The 22,782-nt window shown below is 45.7% G+C and overlaps 1 protein-coding gene across 1 annotated transcript in view; it reads left to right on the top strand.

Annotated features, from left to right (window-relative positions):
- Window positions 1-22,782, top strand: part of TMEM178B (transmembrane protein 178B) — a 395,175-nt gene that overhangs the window by 113,958 nt on the left and 258,435 nt on the right. Inside the window, exon 2 of the mRNA XM_010359815.1 lies at window positions 22,136-22,249. Coding sequence (XP_010358117.1) covers window positions 22,136-22,249 — 114 coding nt within the window. The remainder of the gene's footprint in view (window positions 1-22,135; window positions 22,250-22,782) is intronic.

Genomic DNA, 22,782 nt, shown 5'->3' with positions numbered 1-22,782 from the left:
CCAGGCTGGTCTTGAACTCCTGGGCTCGAGTGATCCTCCTACCTTGGCCTCTCAAGGTGTTGGGATTACAGGCAGGAGCCAGCATGCCCAGCTCATGTAATTTACTGAAATACTGTATTGAAAGTGAAAAACCGCACTTGACATACGGTTTCTACTGAATGTGTATCACTTTCACACCATTGTAAAGTTGAAAAATCGTAAGTCAAACTCTCTTAAGTTGGGGACCATCTGTACAAGCAATGTTTCTTTCCCTCTCGTTTTCCCAAACTCCCAAGTATCCTTCTGTAGACAGCCAATATTACTAGTTTGCATCCAGAGATGTTTTATGCATAGGCAAGCATATACCTATTCATCTATATTTATATTTGTCACCTCTTTTCCTTTTTTTATATAAGTGTGGTATACTGAGTCCTCACTTAACGTCGTCAATAGGTTCTTGGAAACTGCGATTTTAAGTGAAGCAACATACATCAGGTCCTTGAATAACATTGTTTCATTATAACATTGATGGGAAAAAATAACTGGGTTCGTTTTATGTAATTTCACTTAAAGCCAGTTTCCAGGAACCTATCAGTGACATTAAGTAAGGGCTTATCATATATATTACACCTTGATTTTTCTCATTTAATTTATCTGTTAAGGCTTTCCGTATCAGTTTCTAAAGAGCCTTGTCTATTTTTAAATGGCTCTATTGCCTTCCATTGCATGCATGTACCATGATTTATTCATTCTCCTATTGACGGAAATTTAGGTTGCTCTTATAAGCAAAGTGGCAGTGAATAACCCTGTACATCTGTCATTTCACACCTGTGAAACATCTCTTGGATAAGTTACTAAATGTGGAATTTCTGGGTCAAATTGCGTCTTTGTAATTTTGAGAGGTCCTGATGAATTGCCCTCCAGAGAGGCTGAACAAATTTATAAAATTTACACTCCAACGGCAACTCACGACAGTGTGTGGTTCTCCACATCTCACCACTGCCATCAACCTTGATTCCGGGCCTTGGCAAGAATGATAGTTACAAATGGCATTCAGTGTAGATTTAATCTGTAGCTGTCTTATTTTGAGTACTCTTGAGTATCTTTTCATATGTTTAAGTGACATTTGTATTTCCATGAACTTTCTGTTCATATCTTCTGCTCATTTTTAAATTGTATTGGTTGATCTTTTTCTTATCAGTTGTAGGTGCTTTTTTTTTTTTTTTTTAATCTTTGCAGCAAATGAGTTCTTTGTGATGTGAGTTGCAAGTATTCCTCCCAGTTTGTTTTTTGATTTTGCTTATGGTGAGTTTTGCTATGTGAAATTTTGTATTTTTACGTATTCAAATTTATCGGTATTTTCTTTTATGGGTTTTGGGTCATAGTTGCAAAGGCTTTCTTTCTTTTGGGCTATAAAAAGGTTTTTATACGTCTTCCAATGCTTTGTGACTTAAATTTTTCCAAACAAATATTTGATCCATTTGGAATTTACCCTGGTTTAGGGTGCAAAGTGTGCCTTCAATTTTATCTTATTTAGCTTATTTTTCCCAGAGGGCTATCCAGTTTACTGAATATCATTTATTAAATAAACCATCATTTCCGTTACTGATTTGAGATGCCACTATTACTATATAGAAAATTCCCATGTTTTAAATTGAGCTGGATTTTCTGAATTCTGGCCCAGTTCTATCACCTATGCAGCAGAGAGAGGCAGGGCCCTACTGGGGAAGAAGCACCAAGTAGCTATAGAGAGAGGACAGGCAGAGGGCTCCAGGTCTGCAGGGAGTGACCAAGATCAGCAGAGACACCAGAGGTTAGATAAGGACTGTCAGGGTATGGAGGGGAGATAGGCCATGCACCTGAGGAAAGGGGAGGTGGGGGTGGCCGGACCAGCAGGAGGAAGCACCAAGACAGATATCCCAGGGTCTAACTGGGAGCTGCTGTGGCTTGGGATGAGACATGAGAAGGAATGGGGACTCTCCATGCAGTGAGCTTCTTTTTGTTTTGTTGTTGTTGTTGTTGTTGTTGTTGTTTTGAGACAGAGTCTTGCTCTGTCCCCCAGGCTGGAGTGCAGTGGTGCGATCTTGGCTCATTGCAACCTCCACCTCCACCTCCCTGGTTCAAGCGATTCTCTTGCCCCAGCCTCCCGAGTAGCTGGGACTACAGGTGCGCGCCACCACACCTGACTAATTTTTTGTATTTTTAGTAGAGATGAGTTTCACCATGTTAGCCAGGATGGTCTCGATCTCCTGACCTTAGGTGATCCATGCCCACCTCAGCCTCCCAAAGTGTTGGGATTACAGGCATGAGCCACTGCGCCCAGCCGATGGTCTTCATTTTTAGGTGTTTACTTCAGTCTGTCTCAGTACTTAGATACCACTTGCTTTGGTGGTTTCATATCTGCCACTTTATTTCATAAACATGTCTATGATGTGCGTTTTGAAGTCCTAATTCCCGGGGGAGAGGCATCTTGCAATTTGGTATTTATTTTTATTTTTAAATCTTAATGTATTCCATCTTCTGTAAGCAGGAAAAAATGTAGGAAAATGGACATTTCTCCAGTGTTAGCTGCCCATGCCCTCTATCTAATTGTTCCACTCCGGCCATGGTCTCTGCTTACCTCCAACTCCTCTGCCCATCCTCCAGCCAAGCCCTGCCCCTGCAGCCTGCTACTCCCATGAGGTGGTGGCCCTAGCATCCTCTGCCTCCAGCCCCTCTGCTGAACCACCCCTGCTCTTGGCTGTGCTTTTGGGATCCTGAGTTCCCTTGAGAAGGCTTCCTGGCCAGGCTCCTGCAGCACCAGTTCTGTTCACTGCAGTGAAAGGAGTGGCAACCTGAGGCCTTGCAAAACTAGATAAGAGACAGCTGTCTGTCTTATCTCTCTCTGCTTCTGTATGCTGGCTTCTGATTTCAGAGAAGCCCTGAATGCAAAACCTAAGGGGTCCCTGGAGTCATGGGAATAATGTGCTTATACGGAGGAGTTGGGCAGCCCTTCCAGAGTCAGTTGACTCCATCAGCACGATTTGCTCCTCTCCTCTCACTCTGTCTGGATGCTTGGGGTGCCAGGGGGTACCCACTTGCCACCTCTTAGCTCTTATGTTTGGGAAGTGAGAGTGGCTGTTGGACCCTGCTGCAGGAGAAGGGTGAGCACAGTGTACAGGGAGGCCTAGGCTGGGCCCATCCCTGCAAGGAGCGGTCAACTTCAAGGGGACCTGGAAGCCAAGTGTAGACTTGATGGGCTGCTGTGCATCCACCCTGCCCATGCCTCCAGCCATACTCAGGCCCCACTCTGGTGCCTGGATAAGTACAATAGCCCCAGCCCAGGTCCTTCCCTGAATGCCCTGCTGCCAGTTCCAAAGGACCCTTGCAGGACCCTGCCCAGCTCTGGCCCTCAAAGTACTTCTGTTTCCTGTTGAGCAAGGTACAGACTCTTCATATGCCATTCTGGACCTTGTGGGTTGGCCTCAGGCTACCTCATGTACTTCTTACATGGCAGCAACAAGAAAAAATGAGGAAGAAGCAAAAGCAGAACCCCCTGATAAACCCATCAAATCTTGTGAGACTATCATAAAAATAGCATGGGAAAGACCGGACCCCATGATTCAATTACCTCCCCCTGGGTTCCTCCCACAACATGTGGGAGTTCTTGGAGATATAATTCAAGTTGAGATTTGGGTGGGGGCGCAGCCAAACCATATCATTCCACCCCTGGCCTCTTCAAATCTCATGTCCTCACATTTCAAAACCAATCATGCCTTCCCAGCAGTCCCCCAAAGTCTTATTTCAGCGATTACCCAAAAGTCCACAGCCCCAAGTCTCATCTGAGACAATGCAACTCTCTTCTGCCTATGAGCCTGTAAAATAAAAAGCAAGCTAGTTACTTCCTAGATGCAATGGGGATACAGGTATTGGCTAAATATAGCTGTTTCAAATGGAAGAATTGGCCAAAACAAAGGGGCTACAGGACTCACACAAGTCTGAAATCTAGCAGGGCAGTCAAATGTTGAAGCTCCAAAATGATCTCCTTTGACTCCATGTCTCACATCCAAGTCAGGCTGATGCTAGAGGTGGGTTCCCTTGGATTTGGAAAGCTCTATCCCTGTGGCTTTGCAGGGTACAGCCTCCCCACTGGCAGCTTTCATGGGCTGGTGTGGAGTGTCTGCGGCTTTTCTAGGTGCACGGTGCAAGCTGTCGGTGGATCTACTATTCTGGGTTCTGGAGGACAGTGGCCCTCTTCTCACAGCTCCACTAGGTGGTGCCCCAGTAGGGACTTGATGTGGGGGCTCCCACTCCACATTTCCCTTCCACACTGCCCTAGCGGAGGTTCTCCTTGAGGGCCCCACCTCTGCAGCAAACTTTTACCTGGGCATCCAGGCATTTCCATACATCTTCTGAAGTCTAAGTGGAGGTTCCCCTACCTAATTCTTGACTTCTGTGCACCCACAGGCTCAACACCATGTGGAAGCTGCCAAGGCTTGGGGCTTCCACCCTTTGAAGCCACATCCAACCTGTACATTGGCCCCTTTCAACCACAGCTGGAGTGGCTGGGACACAGGGCACCAAGTCTCTAGGCTGCACACAGTATGTGGGCCCAGCCCACAAAACCCTTTTTTCTTCCTGGGCCTCCAGGCCTGTGATGGAAGGGGCTGCCATGAAGGTCTCTGACATGGCCTGGAGACATTTTCCCCATAGTCTTGAGGATTGACATTAGGCTCCTTGCTGTTTATGAACATTTTTGCAGCTGGCTTGAATTTCTCCCCAGAAAATGGGTTTTTCTTTTCTATTGCATAGTTAGGCTGCACATTTTCCAAATTTTTATGCTCTGCTTCCCTTATAAAACTGAATGCCTTTAACGGTACCCAAGTCACCTCTTGAATGCTTTGCTGCTTAGACATTTCTTCCACCAGATACCCTAAGTTGTCTTTCTCAAGTTCAAAATTCCACAAATCTCTTGGGCAGGGGCAAAATGCTACTAGTCTCTTTGCTAAAACATAACAGGAGTCACCTTTACTCCAATTCCCAAGAAGTTCCTTATCTCCATCTGAGACCACCTCAGCCTGGGCCTTATTGTCCGCATTGCTATCAGCATTTTGGGCAAAGCCATTCAACAAGTGTCTAGGAAATTCCAAACTTTCCCACATTTTCCTGTCTTCTTCTGAGCCCTCCAAACTGTTCCAACCTCTGTCTGTTACCCAGTTCCAAAGTTGCTTCCACATTTTCAGGTATCTTTTCAGCAACACCCCACTCTACTGGTAGCAATTCACTGTATTAGTTCATTTTCACATTGCTGATAAAGACATACCTGAGACTGGGAAGAAAAAGAGGTTTAATTGAACTTACAGTTCCACATGGCTGGGGAGGACTCAGAATCATGGCAGGAGGTGAAAGGCATTTCTTACATGGTGGCAGCAAGAAAAAATGGGAAAGAAGCAAAAGTGGAAACCCCCAATACACCCATCAGATCTCGTGAGACTTATTCACTATCACAAGAATAGCACAGGAAAGACTGGATCCAGTGATTCAATTACCTCCCCCTGGGTCCTTCCCACAACACATGGGAATTCTGGGAGATACAATTCAAGTTGAGATTTGCATGGGGACACAGTCAAACCATATCAGTATGATACTGTACCTATCAATCTGCAGTTCTATTTGCTTATAATATTATATTTTGAAGTCATTACACACACACACACGCACACATACAGTTCTAGTTCATTTATTTTAATGACTCTATAATATTCTATCATGTGAATGTGACCACCTTATACTTTTCCACTTTTTTTGGTTTTCACTCTTTTTTGGATATTTGGTTTTCACTCTTTTTAGCAAGCAATGCTGTATTGAACATCCTTGTATATATGTCCTCCTCAGGCACACATGTAGGAGTTTGTCGAGGGGCTGTAAATTTGGGCCATAGGGCATATACATTTCTACTTGACTTTGTCAAGTGTTTGGAATAACTTATACTCCAAATAACAGTTTCTGGAAGTTTCTATTTCCCCTGTCTTTACCAAATCTTGATATTATCTGTTAGGTTTACTGTTTTGATTGGGAAGTGGAATGTGGAGCAGCATTTCTGAAAGTTAAAAAAATAATAAATTCCATCTTGGCTGGGACTCATCAGGTTAGAGCTAAGGGTTGGGGGTTAGGGGGCACTTGTTTAACTCACAAGTATCATCCTTGCAGGTCAAAGGTGAGTCCTGAATCATGACTCCCCTGGGTGCATCAAACATCAAACTATACTTGGTGCTGGGCAGCTGCAGCCATGTTTCTGCTTCCATGTCTTGGGGTTATTGTGCATGGGTGGAGGAGATGTGCTGGAGAAGCTCATTGGTGTAATTGGTCTTTGAGGGGACTGGAAATCAGGGCACAGTAGATTCAGTCCTTGAGCCAGGAGTAGGATGGTAGGACACAGCCAGGGTTACAGCATAATGGGAGATGCTGCCTTGGGCTGCGAGTGGGGATGGGGTGAGATACCAGCAACATGGCAGAGAAAGAAACTGAGATCAGTACCTGAGGCCAGAAGAAGACAGGATGATAGGAAGCTGTCTCCTAGACATTCATTTCTTTTGTTAAACCATGACAGATTTGTGCTTGCTGCATGTCTTCAAGGACATTTGTGGTGTCTGACATCTATAATCTGTGTCCCAAATGGTGCCATAGTATAGTAATAGCAATAACAATTATGGATTGCTTATGACATACCAGGCACAAAATGCTTTACCTATATGAACTTGTTGAATCCTCGCAATATCCCTAAGGGGGTAGATACTTGCACCACACCATTTTAAAATAAAGACACTTGGGTATATAGAGAGGGCTTCATTAATTTGGCCAAGATCCCATATCTAGGGATTCTTAAAGCCAGGATTAGAACCCATGGCAAATTGGCTGCAGCACCCATGCTCTTTATTCTGCATAGTGCTGCAGGACACAGGAGGAAAAGAGTGAATAAGTTGCTATTCCTTTTTTCAGTTCTGTTTTTGAATTTCATTGCAACTAGGGAGTCAGGATAAATTAACACTTCAATTAACATCTGTAATCTAGCCAAGTCATTTAACTTAAACATGGAAATAATCAATTTTGTGAGTAGACAGAGGTATAAAGAGAAACACAATTCATCTATTTGGGGTTTCTACATTCTGTCTGTGATCTTTAGTTTCCACTCAAGTTTTTTGTTTTTTGTTTTTTGTTTTTGAGATGGAGTCTCACTCTCTTGCGTAGGCTAGAGTGCAGTGACGCGATCTTGCCTCACTGTACCCTCCACCTCCTGGGTTCAAGCAATTCTCCTGGCTCAGCCTCCTGAGTAGCTGGATTATAGGCATGCACCACCACATCTGCCTAATTTTTTTGTATTTTTAGTAGAGATGGGGTTTCACCATGATGGCCAAGCTGGTCTCGAACTGCTGACCTCAGGTGATCCACCAACCTCGGCTTCCCACAGTGTTGGGATTACAGGCATGAGCCACCGCGCCCTGCCAGTTTCCATTCAAGTTTTACCTAAGGCATGTAACAGGTTGAAGAGGAAAATAGTCAATCATCTGAATTTTGTTTCTCAAGTACAACTCAGTTCCCCCCAGTTCTTCCCTAATCTCTTCTTTCTCTCTCTCTGAATTAACTGGTAAAAAAGAAAATCAGCATTATGTAACTCCCTTTTCAAAGGAAAAGTGGAAAACTCAGTGATATGCATTTTTTTTTCCCTAGCTGAAACTAAACATTCATTCCGCTATTTGGAAGCATCTGGGTGGCTGTCTGAATCCTCTCATTTTTATTGAGCTCAGTCTGTAGGAAATGCCTGGCCTTGGCCTTCTAGGGGTGCATACCTGGGGGAGGCGGAGTTTACTGGGGAGAAGCTGGCCAGCAGAGTGTCTGCCATTGGGTCCCACAACCCCACACCCAGAGGCGGCGGTGGCAGAGCCCAGGAAAGCCATCTCTGTCCTGGCATTTGCAATTCTGGTGACTCATGAACAATCATTTTACTTTTCTCTGAAGAAGCAGGAATGATGAATTTCCAAGTCTGTTTATCTTCTCCTCGTCCCTTTCCTTTAGGACAACTGCCTCATGCTGAATCCTTAATTTAAAGAAAATGGATGTTTCCCTCTGGCCTGAGAGCTGGGGATTCTTATCAAAAGTGACATTAAAAAAGTGCCAGACTGGCCTCCTTCCTCTTCCTGGCCCATCCTTCATCACCTCTGCCTGCCTCCATCACTGTCTCCCATCTCCAGATCTGTCTCCACTTCCTGGGTCCCCAGAGAGAAAGCATGAGCTCATTGTTTTCCAGTGAAAAACCAGATCTGGTCTCCTTCTCGCCTCGTTTGTCTGTCAGAGCCTGGAGATGGATGATTCTTCCACTAGCTGAAGCTGTGCCTGGAGGAGCTGCTCTGGGCATCTGCACCGGGCGTGTGGGGCCGCAGGCAGGGTGGTGGCAGCGCGAGGCTCTGAACTTTCCCCAAGGTCATTAGGGATGTGATGGGAATAAGGGATAGATTATTTACTGCACCCCAGATGGTAATCTGAAGCCATACCTCACCTTCTCATTCTTTCCCAAGAAGTCTGTTTCAGACTGGAAAATACATGAGCGAAGTGGGGAAAAAGCAGCCAAAAATGCGCAGGCAGGATGGGCCATGAGGGGCACAGACGGTGACAGCTCATTCTTTATTTCCTCTTGTGAAGAAGCGACTATGTAATGACATTTTAAAATGTCTTGTTTAAAACATGCAAAAAAAAAAAAAAAAAAAAAAAACTCAGAAAAGGGGCAAAGGCATTCAGAATCCACGAGAAAAGGAATTAGGATAAAAAGGTGGTAGCTCCCACTAAAGATGAGGTGACCTTTACAACAGAAGACTGTGAAATGTTATAGGTTGCTACAAAAGTAATTGCGGTTTCTGCCATTAGTAGTAATGGCAACCTACTAGGTGCGTTAGTTAAGGAAAAGAGTCTCTTGATAAAGGAATGAAAAGAACCTGGTTAGCAAATGCAATGAGAAGGCAGAGGAATGGAAGCCATCTGGCATAATTTGGGGAAGATCTCCACCCGTTGTAGCGGAGAGGTGCCTAGTGGTCCCCCAGTGGAGAGGCTGCTTCTCTCTCTTTCTTCCTTTCTTATTTTCTTCCTTTCTTCTTTGCTTCCTTTTCCTTCCTTCTCTCTCCCTCTCTTTTTTCTTCTTTGAGACAGGGTCTTACTCTGTCACTTAGGCTGGAGTGCCATGGTGCCATCATAGTTCACTTTAACCATGAACTCCTGGGCTCAAGCCATCCTCTTGCCTCAGCCTCCAAGTAGCTGAAACTACAGGTGCAGGCCACCATGCCTGGCTAATTAAAAAATTTTTTTTCGCCGGGTACTGTGGCTCACACCTGTAATCCCAGCACTTTGGGAGGCTGAGGTGGGTGGATCACAAGTTCAGGAGATCGAGACCATCCTGACTAACCCGGTGAAACCCCATCTCTACTAAAAATACAAAAAATTAGCCAGGCGTGGTGGCAGGCGCCTGTAGTCCCAGCTACTTGGGAGGCTGAGGCAGGAGAATGGTGTGAACCTGGGAGGCGGAGCTTGCAGTGAGCCGAGATTGTGCTACTGCACTCCAGCCTGGGCGACAGAGCCAGACTCTGTTTCAAAAAAAAAAATTGTAGACAGGGTCTCGCTATTTTGCCCAGGCTGGTCTTGAACTCCTGGGCTCAAGTGATTCTCCCGCCTTGGCTTCTCAAAGTGTTAGGATTATGGGTGTGAGCCACTATGCTTGGCCCATTTTTATTTCTCAGTTGGAGTGCTGACCACCAGATGATGTAGAAGCACAGGGAGAAGTGGTTTTTCTAGTGGGGCTGTCCTGGTTGCAGGGGACATGGTTTTTCTGAGGTGGTTTTTCTAGTGGGGCTGAGAGGTGGTTTTTTCTAGTGGGGCTGTCCTGGTTGCGGGTGGAGACAGGATGGCTTGATGGAGCTGTGGAATGCAAAGTGCTGTGAGCCTGGAGGCAGGTGACCGGTGGCTAGATTTTCAATGAAATAGTGCACTATCAGGGGATTCCGTGAATATGGACAAGCAGCCCAGTTAGAGGGAGCCCTGGAAAACTGTCCAAAAGGCTTATTAAACAGATGGTGGGTGAGCACACAGCGAGAAAGCAGCGATGCTGGCAGAGTGAACAAGCCATGCCAAGATGACCTCATTCCCTTTTTGGATATGGTTCTTAGACAGACTGATAGGGGTGAACAGTGCGGGCAAGGCCTCTTGTGACATCCAGGTGGACAAAACGGGAACGTGTGGAAGCAGATCAGGGAGCTGAGTTCCTGGCAGCAGAATGATGGCACCCAAAGCGCTTTCTCCTAACTGCTTGATTTCAGGTCACGACAAGGCTTTGTGTGTGTGCTTGGGTAGAGTTCTGCCTCCAGCACCGCCCTGTGGAAAGATTTTAGTGATGGCTTGGCGAGGATGGAGATGGCCTGCTGATGCAGCATGTGGGACTAATTGCTAATTTGTAGAATGACACAATCATGATCCAAATTTTTTTTCAGGGGCTGGAACAAATAGAAGATCCTACACTGAGGTAACAGACCAAAATACTAAAAAAAAAAAAAAAAAAAAAAAGAACCAAAAACCTGAAAAATGAGAAAAGACAGTTGCCCAAGCACATGAAGGGGCAGAGTTGGCTTAGTAGCTTTGTTGGAGGAAATCACGTTGGCACCGTCCTCTCAGGTGACAGCACCGGCACGTGGCAGCCCACAAAGCTAAGAGGAGGCCAGGCCACATGGCCAAAGCTGTGACACCAGACCTGGGAGCCGGTGGCCCTGCTGGGTTTGCACAGGTCTGACTCTGCACAGGAGTTACTGTGCCCAGTGCTCCGTGTGACCCTGGGAGAGATTCTCAACCACAGACTGAACCTGGAGGATGGCCAGTGTAGTGATGGGTTTTGTGACTGTGTGGTTGGGGGAGCCGGGAAGTGTTCAGCTGGAAGAAAGGAGACTTGGGGGTGGGGAGGGGCATAAGCATTGTCTTTAAATATTTATGGGCTGTTGTATGGGAAGGGGATGTTATTGAAGGCTCATCATGGAGCAGGTTTTACACGGGTTATCTCATTTATTCCTCATCTGTTTTCTGAGGTGCGTGCTATTATTATCTTCAGTATTTTGCAGATGATGAAATAGAGGCTTTGAGAGGGTGAGCGACTTGCCTAAAGGCTCCTGCTGGTAAGCGGCTTGTCCTGGGAGTGGGGACAGGAATGTGGCTGAGACTTAAGACATCAGATGTGGGGCTAGTGAGCACTCTTTGAGCTCTCCTTCACTTCTGTGTTCTGTGTTACTATGGAGCTATCTTCTCTCCAGCTTGTTAGGGGAGCTATGGAAGCAAACATTTTGTCTTACTCTGATAAGAGCAGCAGAGTCTGTAGGTGCTGAAAATCCCTGCAAATGGAAAAGTTTTACTTTATATGTTTCCGGTATAAAACCTTGGAAGATCTCCTGCTTTCTTTCAGAAGAGTGTGGTATTTCCCAAGTTCTTTTCACACGTGTGGCAGGGCATACTTAGGAGTGTATTAGGTGGATTTGAATCCCACCTCTGCCACCTAATAGTTATACACTTTTGATAAGGATACGTCTCTAAGCTTCTCAGTCTTCATTTATGAGTGGGGATAATAATGCACCTCTTAGGATTAAACAAATGAATAAAACAGTTCTGTGCATAGTACCTAATACATAGACAGTGTTCATTAAACAGAAGCTATTGTTACAATGAATAACAGTACTCAAAGCATCATTTTGACCATCAGGACCACAAAGGTGAAAAACACAAGCTCCTCTATCTCAGAGCTTTTGCCATAGATAGAAATACATGATGAATATATAATAAATGTGTTGTAACAGTAACCAGCAGAAGGTGTTAAGGGGCAGGGTAAGGGGGTCAGAAACACGATGGTGGGGTGGGCGGGTGGGTGACAGGTTTTGAAAATGAAATTCCATGTGTGTAATGAGGAAGGTCCCCTGAGCACCTCTCATAACAAACATTTATGTAACATAGAATGAAAAGAAATTAAATATTTAGGACTCAGTCTACGCAATGCATACAAAACAACATTAAAAGGCCACATTGATAAGGCAGCACAAAAAAACAAAGCATACAAAATGGAATGCATTTGAAAGCATTAAAAATAAAAACATAGATAACACTTTTCCTCAGTATGAAGAAAATAAAACCTTCTTTCTGGCTGGGCCTGCAGCAGCTATAAGCCTTGCAAATCCTTGGGCTCAGAACATCTGGGAGGAGCAGAAGGCGCTAAAGAGAAGACGTGGGGGAGGTGGGGTGTGGAGATTTCTTGAAATAAGCCTTTGTGAAGAGTTGCCTCTTAAATAGGGAGAGCTCCTGTCAACATTGCCGGTCTTGATGGAGGTTGCCAAGGGTGTACCTTCTCCGCCCCTCCCATTTCTGCCCCAGCTGGGGACAGGGCTGTGGGGGGTATGGGAACCACCAGCATGGTTTGCCCACTTTGAAGCCCCAGAATATTCCTAGTTTGCTTCCTGTCCCTTTCATCACTGACAAAGTTTTCCTTTTAATCTCCAATCTTTAAGCCCCTAGACTCCTGTGTTCTTCCACCCACCTCTCGTGGTCTTCTAAAGAATCCAATGTGATAATGTGAATGCATCTGATAAATGGCCTTCCTAATGTGCTAAAGAAAAATCTCCCTGCTAAAATGTTATTTTAACTTTTTTCTTTTTTAAGAAAATGCTCTTTAAAGAGGAGACGAAGCCTGAGCCTTAAAGCTCTAACTGGTTTTGTCTTTTTTTGTTGGTGGTTTTTTTCCCATGTGCTCTTTCTACTTTTGATTTAATATTCCATATATTAAGTGCAGGGGATTAGCCAGGCCTCGGGCTAGAAAGTCTAAGAACTGTCAGCCCATTGGGTGAGACAGCATCAAGTCCTAAAGACTGACAATGTAGTAGGCAGAGGCCAGCATGTGTCACTGGGAGACCCCACATGTGGTCTCCCACTCCAAGCGTTGTCACCGTGGAAAGGTGAGCAACATACAGGACATGGACAGTGTCCCTTCCTTCCTCCCTTTCTTTCTTTCCTCATCAGTGGATGTATTGAGTTTCTTCCATGTACAAGGCACTGTGGCTGCAAAAATAACTCTTGTTCCCAACAAATCTTCCATCCAACAGTGAATCCTTATAGCTGTGGTGTCCGAAACTGCTGCACACACGCTGGAAAGCACAGACCTGGGTTAGCGAGGCCAGAATCTGCATCCCAGCTTTTCCCCTGGCTGGCACAGATGAAGGCCTGGAGGCCTCTTTAGTCAAACAGGGCTGGTCCTAGAATATCCCCCACCTGGGGTTGTCATGAGGACGGCATGGGATAACGTGGGAGCCTCTGGCATGTGGTCGGCATTGAATAGATTTTTGTTTGTTTTTTTTTTTTAAAAAAAGGAGCTCTGCGGTGGAGGAAACACACGGACTCTCAGAAGTGGTCCAGTAGTGTGTCCTGGACTGCTAGAGTCCATCCTGTGCCTGTAGAGAGGTGAATACCAAGAGAGGAAAGGGCCTCGGGGGAACCCAAAGGAAGAGAGGGACTGCCTCATCCAACAGCGCCCACAGGACCCTTCAAAGCAACCACAAGACTAGATTGTACCAGTTCCTTTTTCAAGCATGCAAACCATGTCTGTTACACTCCTCCAGGTCACTGTTCTTAGTTTGGGTTCTCCCAAAAGTGGAGCTTGTGACGGGGACTCTGAGGGAAGCAGGTGTGTAGGAGCTGGAAGCGTGAGACCGGAAAGAGGAAGAAGCCAGTCAAGAAGGTGAGGGAGCCAGTGACTACTGTGAGGTTCAATTCCAGAGGGACCCTCTGAGGAACTGTGCAGAAAGCATCTCATAATTACTCTCCCAAAGGATGGGGCTGCTGCTCTCCATCTGTCACCCCTGTCACCCCCTTGGTTAAGAGCTGTTCTACTGTAGTTGCTCAGCGTGGGCTTAGTGGACTTGGGAAGGGAGTGGGGGCAGGGAGGGCTGCTGGGTGCTTGCTGTGGGCACTATTGGCTTGCCCAGGGGAGTCCACTGCAGCTTCAGCTGCAATCAGAGGTGAGCAGAGGGGATGTGGCACAGGACACTGAGGGCAGTTGCACTAGTTTTGTCCACACAGATTCCAGACTCATGTTAAGGCATTGTGTGAACACAGCTTGTGGGTGGGAATTCAACCGTGGTATGGCTTTGCTGATAGCTCTCAGATATGGCTTTGGAGAAGAGAGTGGCAGACACTTGGAGCCATTACTTAATTTACCTAGAAGATCATTTGATCAAATAGCAGACCTTGATATCTATTTTTCACCCATCCAAATATAACTGAGGGCTTCCTATGTGCTCATTGATGTGCTTGGCTCTGGAATAGAACGTAAACAAAAGAAATGGCTTCTGACTTTTTTTTTAAGAGACAGGATCTTGCCCTGTCACCCAGGCTGGAGTGTGGTGGTGTGATCACAGCTCACTGAAGCTCAAATTCCTGGGCTCAAGCAATGTTCCCACCCCAGCCTCTTGAGTAGCTAAGACCACAGGTGTGCAACACCACACTCAGCTAATTTTTAAAACAATTTTTTATAGAGACGGGGTCTCAATCTATTGCTCAGGCTGGTCTTGAACTCCTGGCCTCAAGCGATCCTTCCACTTTGGCCTCCCAAAATCCTGGGATTGTAGGCTGAGTCACAGCACTTGGCCTGGTTTCTGATTTTGATAAACTCCATCTAGTGCTGGAAACTCTTCTTTGAATAAAAAAGGATGTGGGATTAAGGGAGTCTAGGAAAATGTGCTGTAACGGTCCCTTTTTGGGGGAGTCATAGTGTGTATTAAAAACTCTTAAAGTCCTGCAATAAGGAAGCCATTTTATACTTTGTTTAACCCAACCTCTCCTAAATACATTAGGCCATCACATTCCAATCCCATCTCACCACTTGTGAAGTGATGGGGGGAGACAGTTCCCACATTCCAGTTCTTCCTCGGCCACCCTGTCAGCACCAGGTGTCCCGGTGCCATTGTGAGTAGTTAAGGGCCTTGCCTTTGCCTTGGGTGCTTCATCCCTTCTCAGCATCTTTGCTCTGTAGGCATCCTCTGTAGCTGAGGGGCCCTCCATCTGGAGGAAGGGGATCTGGGATCTCAGCCCTTCAGACTTATTTATAAGAGCTTTAGCAATGGGTGTCCAGGAGAACAATGTTTGATCCAAAGGAATGACTCTCTAATGGAGATATAAAGTACTACAGCATTTGCTTAGGGAAGATAATTTTAGATGGGCTGAAGTTAGGTCCCAGCATTGCCTCTAAAACCACTCTGCCTAGAAGGGCCCTGCTTAATATATATTACCCTTGAGTGATAGACTTCTTTGACAAGTACTTAGGAAGCCCTGGATTGCTGAGAGCTGATACATGTGGGAGAAAAACTGCCTGCTGGCATTGCTGTAGGTGTGACCAGACTTCAGAATTCAGTGTCACTGCATGCAGTTTCTGTGCCATCTCTGGCACCCTCCCTTCCTTGGTCTCTGTTTCCGTACATCAGAGCTCTTGTTCCACCAGCCTCCTGGGGATATTGTGTGTGAAAATTTATACTTGATAGACATAGATCTGTGTTTATAGCATGATGCAAACATTTCAGTAATATCATTTCTGAGTTCCTGTGTTCATGTCCCTTTAGTCTTAGGACAGCAACTGATAAGAATAATATTTATTAAGCACTTACTATGTGCAGGGACCACACTTAGTACTTGATGTGAGTTGTCATGCTATGCTTGGGTCTTAAAAGATTTGAGATGGAGAAAAAGTAATGGAACAGTCTCTTCCCATTGATGGTTCCCCATGTCTCCCTTTGCCACCATGGAGCTCTGGGAAGGAAGAATGTGCTAGCATTGGACTAAGCGAAAACTACAGTGATGCATTTGGAAGTGGAAGAGTGAGGGGAGATGTGAGAGGAAGAGCCCTGGAGAAAGAGAGGAATGAACTGGATGTTTTGTCTGCCTGTCCAACCTGGCCTCTGCCTGCTGCATCTGCTCTGAGCTCCTGGAGACTGACCTACCCTCTGGCTTCTAGTTTGGGTTGTGCTACTGGGAGGAACTGACGAGAGATTGAAGGTTGGAGCAGTGAGAGGTTGGGTGTTTCTTCCCTGTCACCTCACCAGAGGTTGGCTGTGACTCTCCACCAAAGGCTGCATCATCTCTGTCCATATGGCCACCCCTGCCAGGTCCTGATAACAGCTTCCTCCTCTGCCCCTCCAGGCCTTGGAGTCATACCAGCTGCTTCTGTTGCCAGCCCTGGGTCCTTTGCACCATCCTTCACTGGTCTCTTCATACTCTCTCTTTGTAAATTGCCCTCTCTGTTTTGTTGTTATTGTGGTAAGGACATTCAACATGAGATCTACCTTCTTAACAGATTTTCGAGTGTATAATAGTATTATCAACCATAGGCACAATGTTATACAGCAGATCTCTTATTTATCTTGCACGACTGAAATTTTTATCTGTTGAATGACATCTCAACATTTCTCCCACTCTCCAGCCCCTGGCAACTATGGTTTTTCTCTCTGTTTCTATGAGCTTGGCTAGTTTGAGAATTCATATAAGTGGAATCATGCAGTGTTTGCCCTTCTATGACTGGCTTATTCACTTAGCATAATGTCTAGGTTAATCTATGGTTGTCACGTGCAACAAGCTTCCCTTCTTTTTAAAGACTGATTATATGGCACTGTAGGGTTGCAATGTTGGATATCGCATGGGTACACGTTTCCTTTATCCTTCATCTGCTGATGGACATTTAGGTTGCTTGTATGTTTTGGCTACTGTGAATAATACTGCAATGAACATGGGAGTGCAGATATCTCTTTGAGATAGTGATTTCAATTGTTTTGGGTATTTGCCCAGGAGTAGGATTGCTGGATCATTCGTAATTTTTTGAGGAACCACCATACTGAGCCCCATAGTGGCTGCACTGATTTACAGTCCCACCAATAGCATGCAAGGGTTTTGCTTTCTCCACCTCCTCGCCAATATGATTTATTTATTTATTTTGATAATAGCCATCCTAACAGGTATGAGATGATGTCCCCTTGTGGTTTCAGTTTGCATTTCCCTGATAATTAGTGATGTTGGGCATCTTTTCCTGTTGGTCATTTGAATGTCATTGCCTTTGGAGAAATGTCTGTTCACATCCTTTCCCCATTTTTTAATCAGGTTGTTCTTTTGCTATTGGGTTAAATAGTCCTTTTTTGAAACTCTTCTTAATTACCTCTGTCTTGCTGTGACCCTGACATATGGGCAGGAGGGGTCACCAGCTCAGAGGGCAGAGCATGACTGAGGGTTTAAAGTGTCCCACCAGGCCGGGGGTGGTGGCTCACGCCTGTACTCCTAGCACTTTGGGAGGCAGAGGTGGAAGGATCACTTGAGCACAGGAATCAGAGACAGCCTGAGCAACATAGTTAGACCCCATCTTTACAAAACATAAGAAAAGGCCAGGTGTGGTGGCTCATGCCTGTAATCCCAGTAATTTAGGAGACTGAGGTGGGCAGATCACTTGAGCCTGAGAGTTTGAGACCAGCCTGGGTAATATAGTGAGACCCCATCTCTACTAAAAATAAAAAAAAATGAACTGGACATGGTGGCATGTGCCTGTAGTCTGAGCTATTGCAGAGGCTGAGCTGGAAGAATCACTTGAGCCCGGGAGCTCCAGGCTATAGCAAGCTATCACTGTGCCACTGCATTTCAGCCTGGGTGACATAGTGGGACCCAGTCTCTTTTAAATAAATAAATAAGTCTCCCACAGGGGACACAGGAAGGAGCCACCCCTGGGGTCTCAACCAGCCAGTCCTCCCCTACCTGAGGCTTCTGAAGGGAGAACGGAGGCTCTGGGCTGGGATGCAGGAATTTGGTGAAGAAAGTTTGTCCTTCCTTGCTGGGAAGGCCGTGAACTTCTCCATTGCCTTCCAGGTAGCCCCCTCTGCATTGTGTGCTGCAGGAAAACCTGTTTGTATTAGGAAGCCCACATTCTGGGCCTACTTATTTGGTGCCCAGATGGTTCCTGTATTTGCAAAAGCCCAGCACACTGACAGGACCTGCAGACACATGGATAAATATTTTGCTTTTCTTTTTAGGCAATATTTGAATCTTTCAAATTTAATTGCTGTCAGAGGCAGGATGCTTGCAATCCCTGAGGCAAAGCAAATAGCCAGGGCCTCCAGCGGGGCTGTGGTGGCTGCTCCAGGCAGACTACCCAGCCAGTCACCTGCAGTGCCTGTGGGCTGGCTTCTTGCTCTTGCTGAAGGTCAAGGGCCTCTTCCCTCTCTGGCTGGGTGGGCTGCGGTTGGAGGAGGTTAAGGGAGCTGGCTCCAGCCTGCCTGGAACCAGTGGCAACTTGTTGAGTTTCTGTTGAGGCTGAGAGAATCTGACCTGAGCTAAGAAATCAGGTGCTTTCCTCACACAAGAGTGAGTCACCAATCTGGCCATTCCCAGTGGGACCTGGTTTTGTGTCCCAAGGCTGGGTCTTGGAGGTGTTTTGTTGAATCTTGAAATTATTGTAGGTAGGGCTGCTGCTAGCTCGTAAGGCAGCATTGTGCAAGTGAGACAAAGGCAGATCTGGCAGGGCAGCCCCCAGCAACCCCCAGCAGGGTGTAAATCTTGGCCAAAAGAGCAGCAGCTGAATTTCAGTGCCCAGGTGTCCCTGGGAAGTGCCCTTGTGCAGGACACAACCTGCGCAACTGCACATGTCCAAGGCATGATGGTATTCTTGTTACAGCCTTCTATACTTTATATCTTCCTTTCCTCTTTCTTTGATTCCTTTTTTTTTCTCCCAAAACCATTGACCTAGATGCCCCTGGGGCTATATTTACCAAGTACATTGAGACAATGTTCTGTGATCATACGCCATTTTCTTCTACCTCACTGTGATTAATAAGTCTCTCCTTGTATTGTCCAGGCAGGGAAGAGGCGTTTGCTATAGACTCACAGAGTTCTGTAACAATCGCCTCCTTTAATTCATTAGATTCTAATTTGCCTCAATTATTTTAATTCCTTGCATGTAATAAAAGCAGTTGGATTCTTTGCCCACTGCAGTCTTACAAAGAACACCTCGTATTATTCATTTCTTTCCTCAAAGCACATGTTATTGGTGCTTACCTTGTGCTAGGTGCTGGGAAGATAAAGATGAATGAGTAAGACAACATCCCTGCCCTTGAGAAACTCATAATCTAGTTGGGGAGTGAGGCATGTAAACAGATAAATCACAGTGCAGGAGTGTGTTTGCTGCAGGAAGGACAGAAGCAGGGAAACTGCTGGTGGAATGCCTGCTGCTGGGGTGCAATCTAGATGCAAGGAAGGCTTTGCTGAGTAGCTGCCATTTGAGCCATCTCTTATGATGAGTAGGTTTTTGCTCATCCTAAGGGAAAGAAAGGCAGGAAGGAGAATAAATGCTAAGTCAGGAGTGGATATGGCATATTCAAGGTAAGGTGGGAGGTTCACCTGGCTGGAGCCTGGGGTATGTGAAGGTTGGGGCCTGAAGGGAGCTGGGACTTTATACCTGAGGAGTGTGGGGTTAATCCTGTGTGTAAATAGGTCAACACAGGGCCTGTGAATGGGGTGTGACATTATCACATTTTCCTTTATAGAATACACTCCACATGGGAGGGTGGCCTGGTAGAGGAGACTCTGGTTAGACAGTCCTGGATTTTAATCTTGGCACTGCTACCTCCTTCAGTGAGTCATTTAATCTCCTCATGCCTTCACTTTCTCATTAAAAAATAGGGATGAGGGGCCGGATGCGGTGGCTTATGCCTGTAATCCCAGCACTTTGGGAGGCTGAGGTGGGCAGATCACCTGAGGTCAGGAGTTTGAGACCAGCCTGACCCACATGGAGAAACCCCATCTCCACTAAAAATACAAAATTATCTGGGTGTGGTGGTGCATGCCTGTAATCCCAGCTACTTGAGGGCTGAGGCAGGAGAATCACTTGAACCCAGGATCATGCCATTGCACTCTAGCCTGGGAAACAAGAGTGAAACTCTGTCTCAATCAATCAATCAATCAATCAATCAATCAAATCAATCAATAAAAATTTAAAAAATAAGGATAAGGATGGTAATGCCTACTTAATTTGGTTGTAGAACGGATTGAATGATTAAATGAGTTGATATCCATAACAGAGTTTCCCACCGGTGGAGTAAGTCCAGAACCCATAAATAGATTCCAGGTGTGTTGGAAACCCTGGCTTCTTCAGTGCCCTGGGAGCCTGGACAGAGCTGTAGGCAGCCCCATCTGTTCACTCCAGGGTGCCTTGTAAACATCTTCTGTGTGTGCACCATAGCATAAGTAAAGTTGGAAACCAGTGGTCTACAGCCTTGGCGAGTCCCTCCTATCTCATAAGTCCTTAAGCGATGTGGTTGTTGACTGTATCAGGACAACTACTACAGAAGGAGGGGAGATAGACAGTAGGTGCGAGACTCCGGGGACATTTCTGAAGTAGACCTGGCAGAATTTTGTGACCAGCTGGTTGTCAGGAAGGTGGGGCACCCTTGAGGAGGAAGCAGCGTTCACAATGACTGCAGGATTTATGATGTAGACTGGATGGGAGGTGATGCTATTAATGGAAATTGTTATGGAAATTAGAGCATGTGGGGTTGGAGGTGTGAATGTGAATGGAGGAAGTGGAGACTGGCTGGTAGACTCCTTTTTCAACAAGTTTTGCAAGTTAAGGAAGGAGGATGACAGGATGAAGGTATGAGAAGGAGGTGTGCTTAGGGGGAATGCTGGGGGCATGTGAGAGGCTTCAGGATGCTTGTGGGCTAAAGGAAAAGAGGCAGCAAAGTCGAAAAATGGAAGATGCAGGAAGAGCGCATACTACTCTCTAAAATGTGCCTCTTGGACAGCGTCAGTCCCACTGGAGGAGTGTCCGCCAATAACTGGCAACTGGGCAGTTGTCCAGATATGATTTACAATAAGGCATCAGTTTCATGAGGCACTGTCTAAATTATTGCACTTCACCAATTGCAGGTTCCCTGCTGACAGTGGGCCGGGGGGTCAAACAATTCAATCATGTGCCACCACTTATAAATTGAAAATCAGTGGGGTGCAAAATGGATTACCATCAAAATCCATTCAGGTGCAAAACCAAATTTAAAACCCCTAACCTTTAAAAATCACCCCTTTCCTGATTCTTCACAATGCTCTGACATTGAGTCTTTATATCCTCCAGATGAGCAAGTGTCAATAGATATGGCTGCAAGAAACCAAAAGTAATGGGGGAAGAGCTCCCCATCGTGCCTTCCTTTCGGAATTTGCAAACAGGGTGGATTTATGCATTAATGCACTGGCAATTCTGTTAGTTTATCCGAGGCAGTGGTTCTCAAACTTAAGTGTGTAATAAAATCCTTGGAGGGCTGATGTAAATTCAGATTGCCAGGCTCTACTTCCTAGTTTGACTCAGTAGGTCTGGGGTTGAGCCTGAGAAATTGCGTTTGTAGCAAGTTCCTAGGGAATGCTGATGTTGCCAGCCCTGGGACCACACTTTGAGAATCTCTGCCCTACGATCTAAATTTGACAATCTGAGATTTATTTTGACAATCCACTAGTAAAGCATGCTTTGATTGGTGTTAAGTCTGTTAATAAATCAAAATTTTGTTCAAGAAACCTGAAAAGAGACTAGTTCAAAGAGACCCAGATTAATCTGAGTGCTTTGTGTTCAGAGGTGAGGTTGGGAGGATGACATTGAGAGGATGGAGGCCCCCCCCCACTCCATTCCCCCAGCTCACCATTCCAGAAAATTGTGTGTGCTCAGAGCACAAATGATATCATTAAGGTTTAACAAAGCCTGCTCTCTGCTGGTCCCTGGATGGAAACTGTTGATGTCTTTTGATGCCAAACTTCCTCTCTTGACTTGGAAGTTGATTTTCCTGGGAATGTTAGACAAGCTGCTGTCAGCCTAAACATTGGTTCTTCCCACCTCTGCATGATCCCAAAGATGTATTTTTCCATCTAAATCAGTGCTATGTGATTGTAGTTCTACTCTCTTGCTCTTTTTGAGTTGAAGGTATTGTCTTTCTGTAGTTGTCACCAGGCCCAATATGAAATGTCTTCTTCAGGATGGAAAAATTAATCCCAGAACTAGTCCAGATGTGGTTGCTGCTTCCTTTACATTTTGTTTCCTGTCTCTCTCTTCCAGGAGAAATTGAGCGATGCACGTACATCAAATACCACTACTCCTCAGCAACCATCCCCAGGAACCTCACTTTCAATATCACGAAGACCATCCGTCAGGACGAGTGGCATGCCCTACGTAAGTGCACCTGAGTCTTGGTGGCTGTGACTGTGCCGTGAGGTCCCCTTTGGAGGGATCAGAGGATTGGATATGCCTCCTTCTGGGATCTCTGGATGGTCTCAGAACATTGAGATGGTTCCGTAAAGTGCCAATACCTTTGGGTCAGAACTGCCTCAGTTGGTTTTGATTGCATTATAAATTTGGGGAGTTTGCTTCTAAGATTAAAGAACAAACCAACCATCAAAACTACAGAAATGACTAGCAATTAGACAGTTACCTTATTTCACCACCCTGGTAGGCATGTAAGATTTCACCTACCTGACTGAACCAACTCTTGGGATTTATTAATAATTCCAGCCTGTCTCCAAGTTGCTTGGAATATTATTGTGGTAACCTGTTAGTCCCTTGGGCTGCATTTGTAAAGGATGAGACCAGCTGGTGGTTGCAGGATGCATCATATTGGAGATGTGCATCTGGTTGGGTCACTAAGAAGTAGGATGTGGTCTTTAAATCTACTGTTTACCCTTAAATGATAGGTTTTGGAACCCTGG

This window comes from Rhinopithecus roxellana, chromosome 6 (genome assembly GCF_007565055.1).
Source record: "Rhinopithecus roxellana isolate Shanxi Qingling chromosome 6, ASM756505v1, whole genome shotgun sequence".
NCBI classification, from domain to species: domain Eukaryota; kingdom Metazoa; phylum Chordata; class Mammalia; order Primates; family Cercopithecidae; genus Rhinopithecus; species Rhinopithecus roxellana.
Note: the sequence above shows the minus strand (reverse complement) of the source record. Positions and strands in the feature narration are given on the sequence as shown.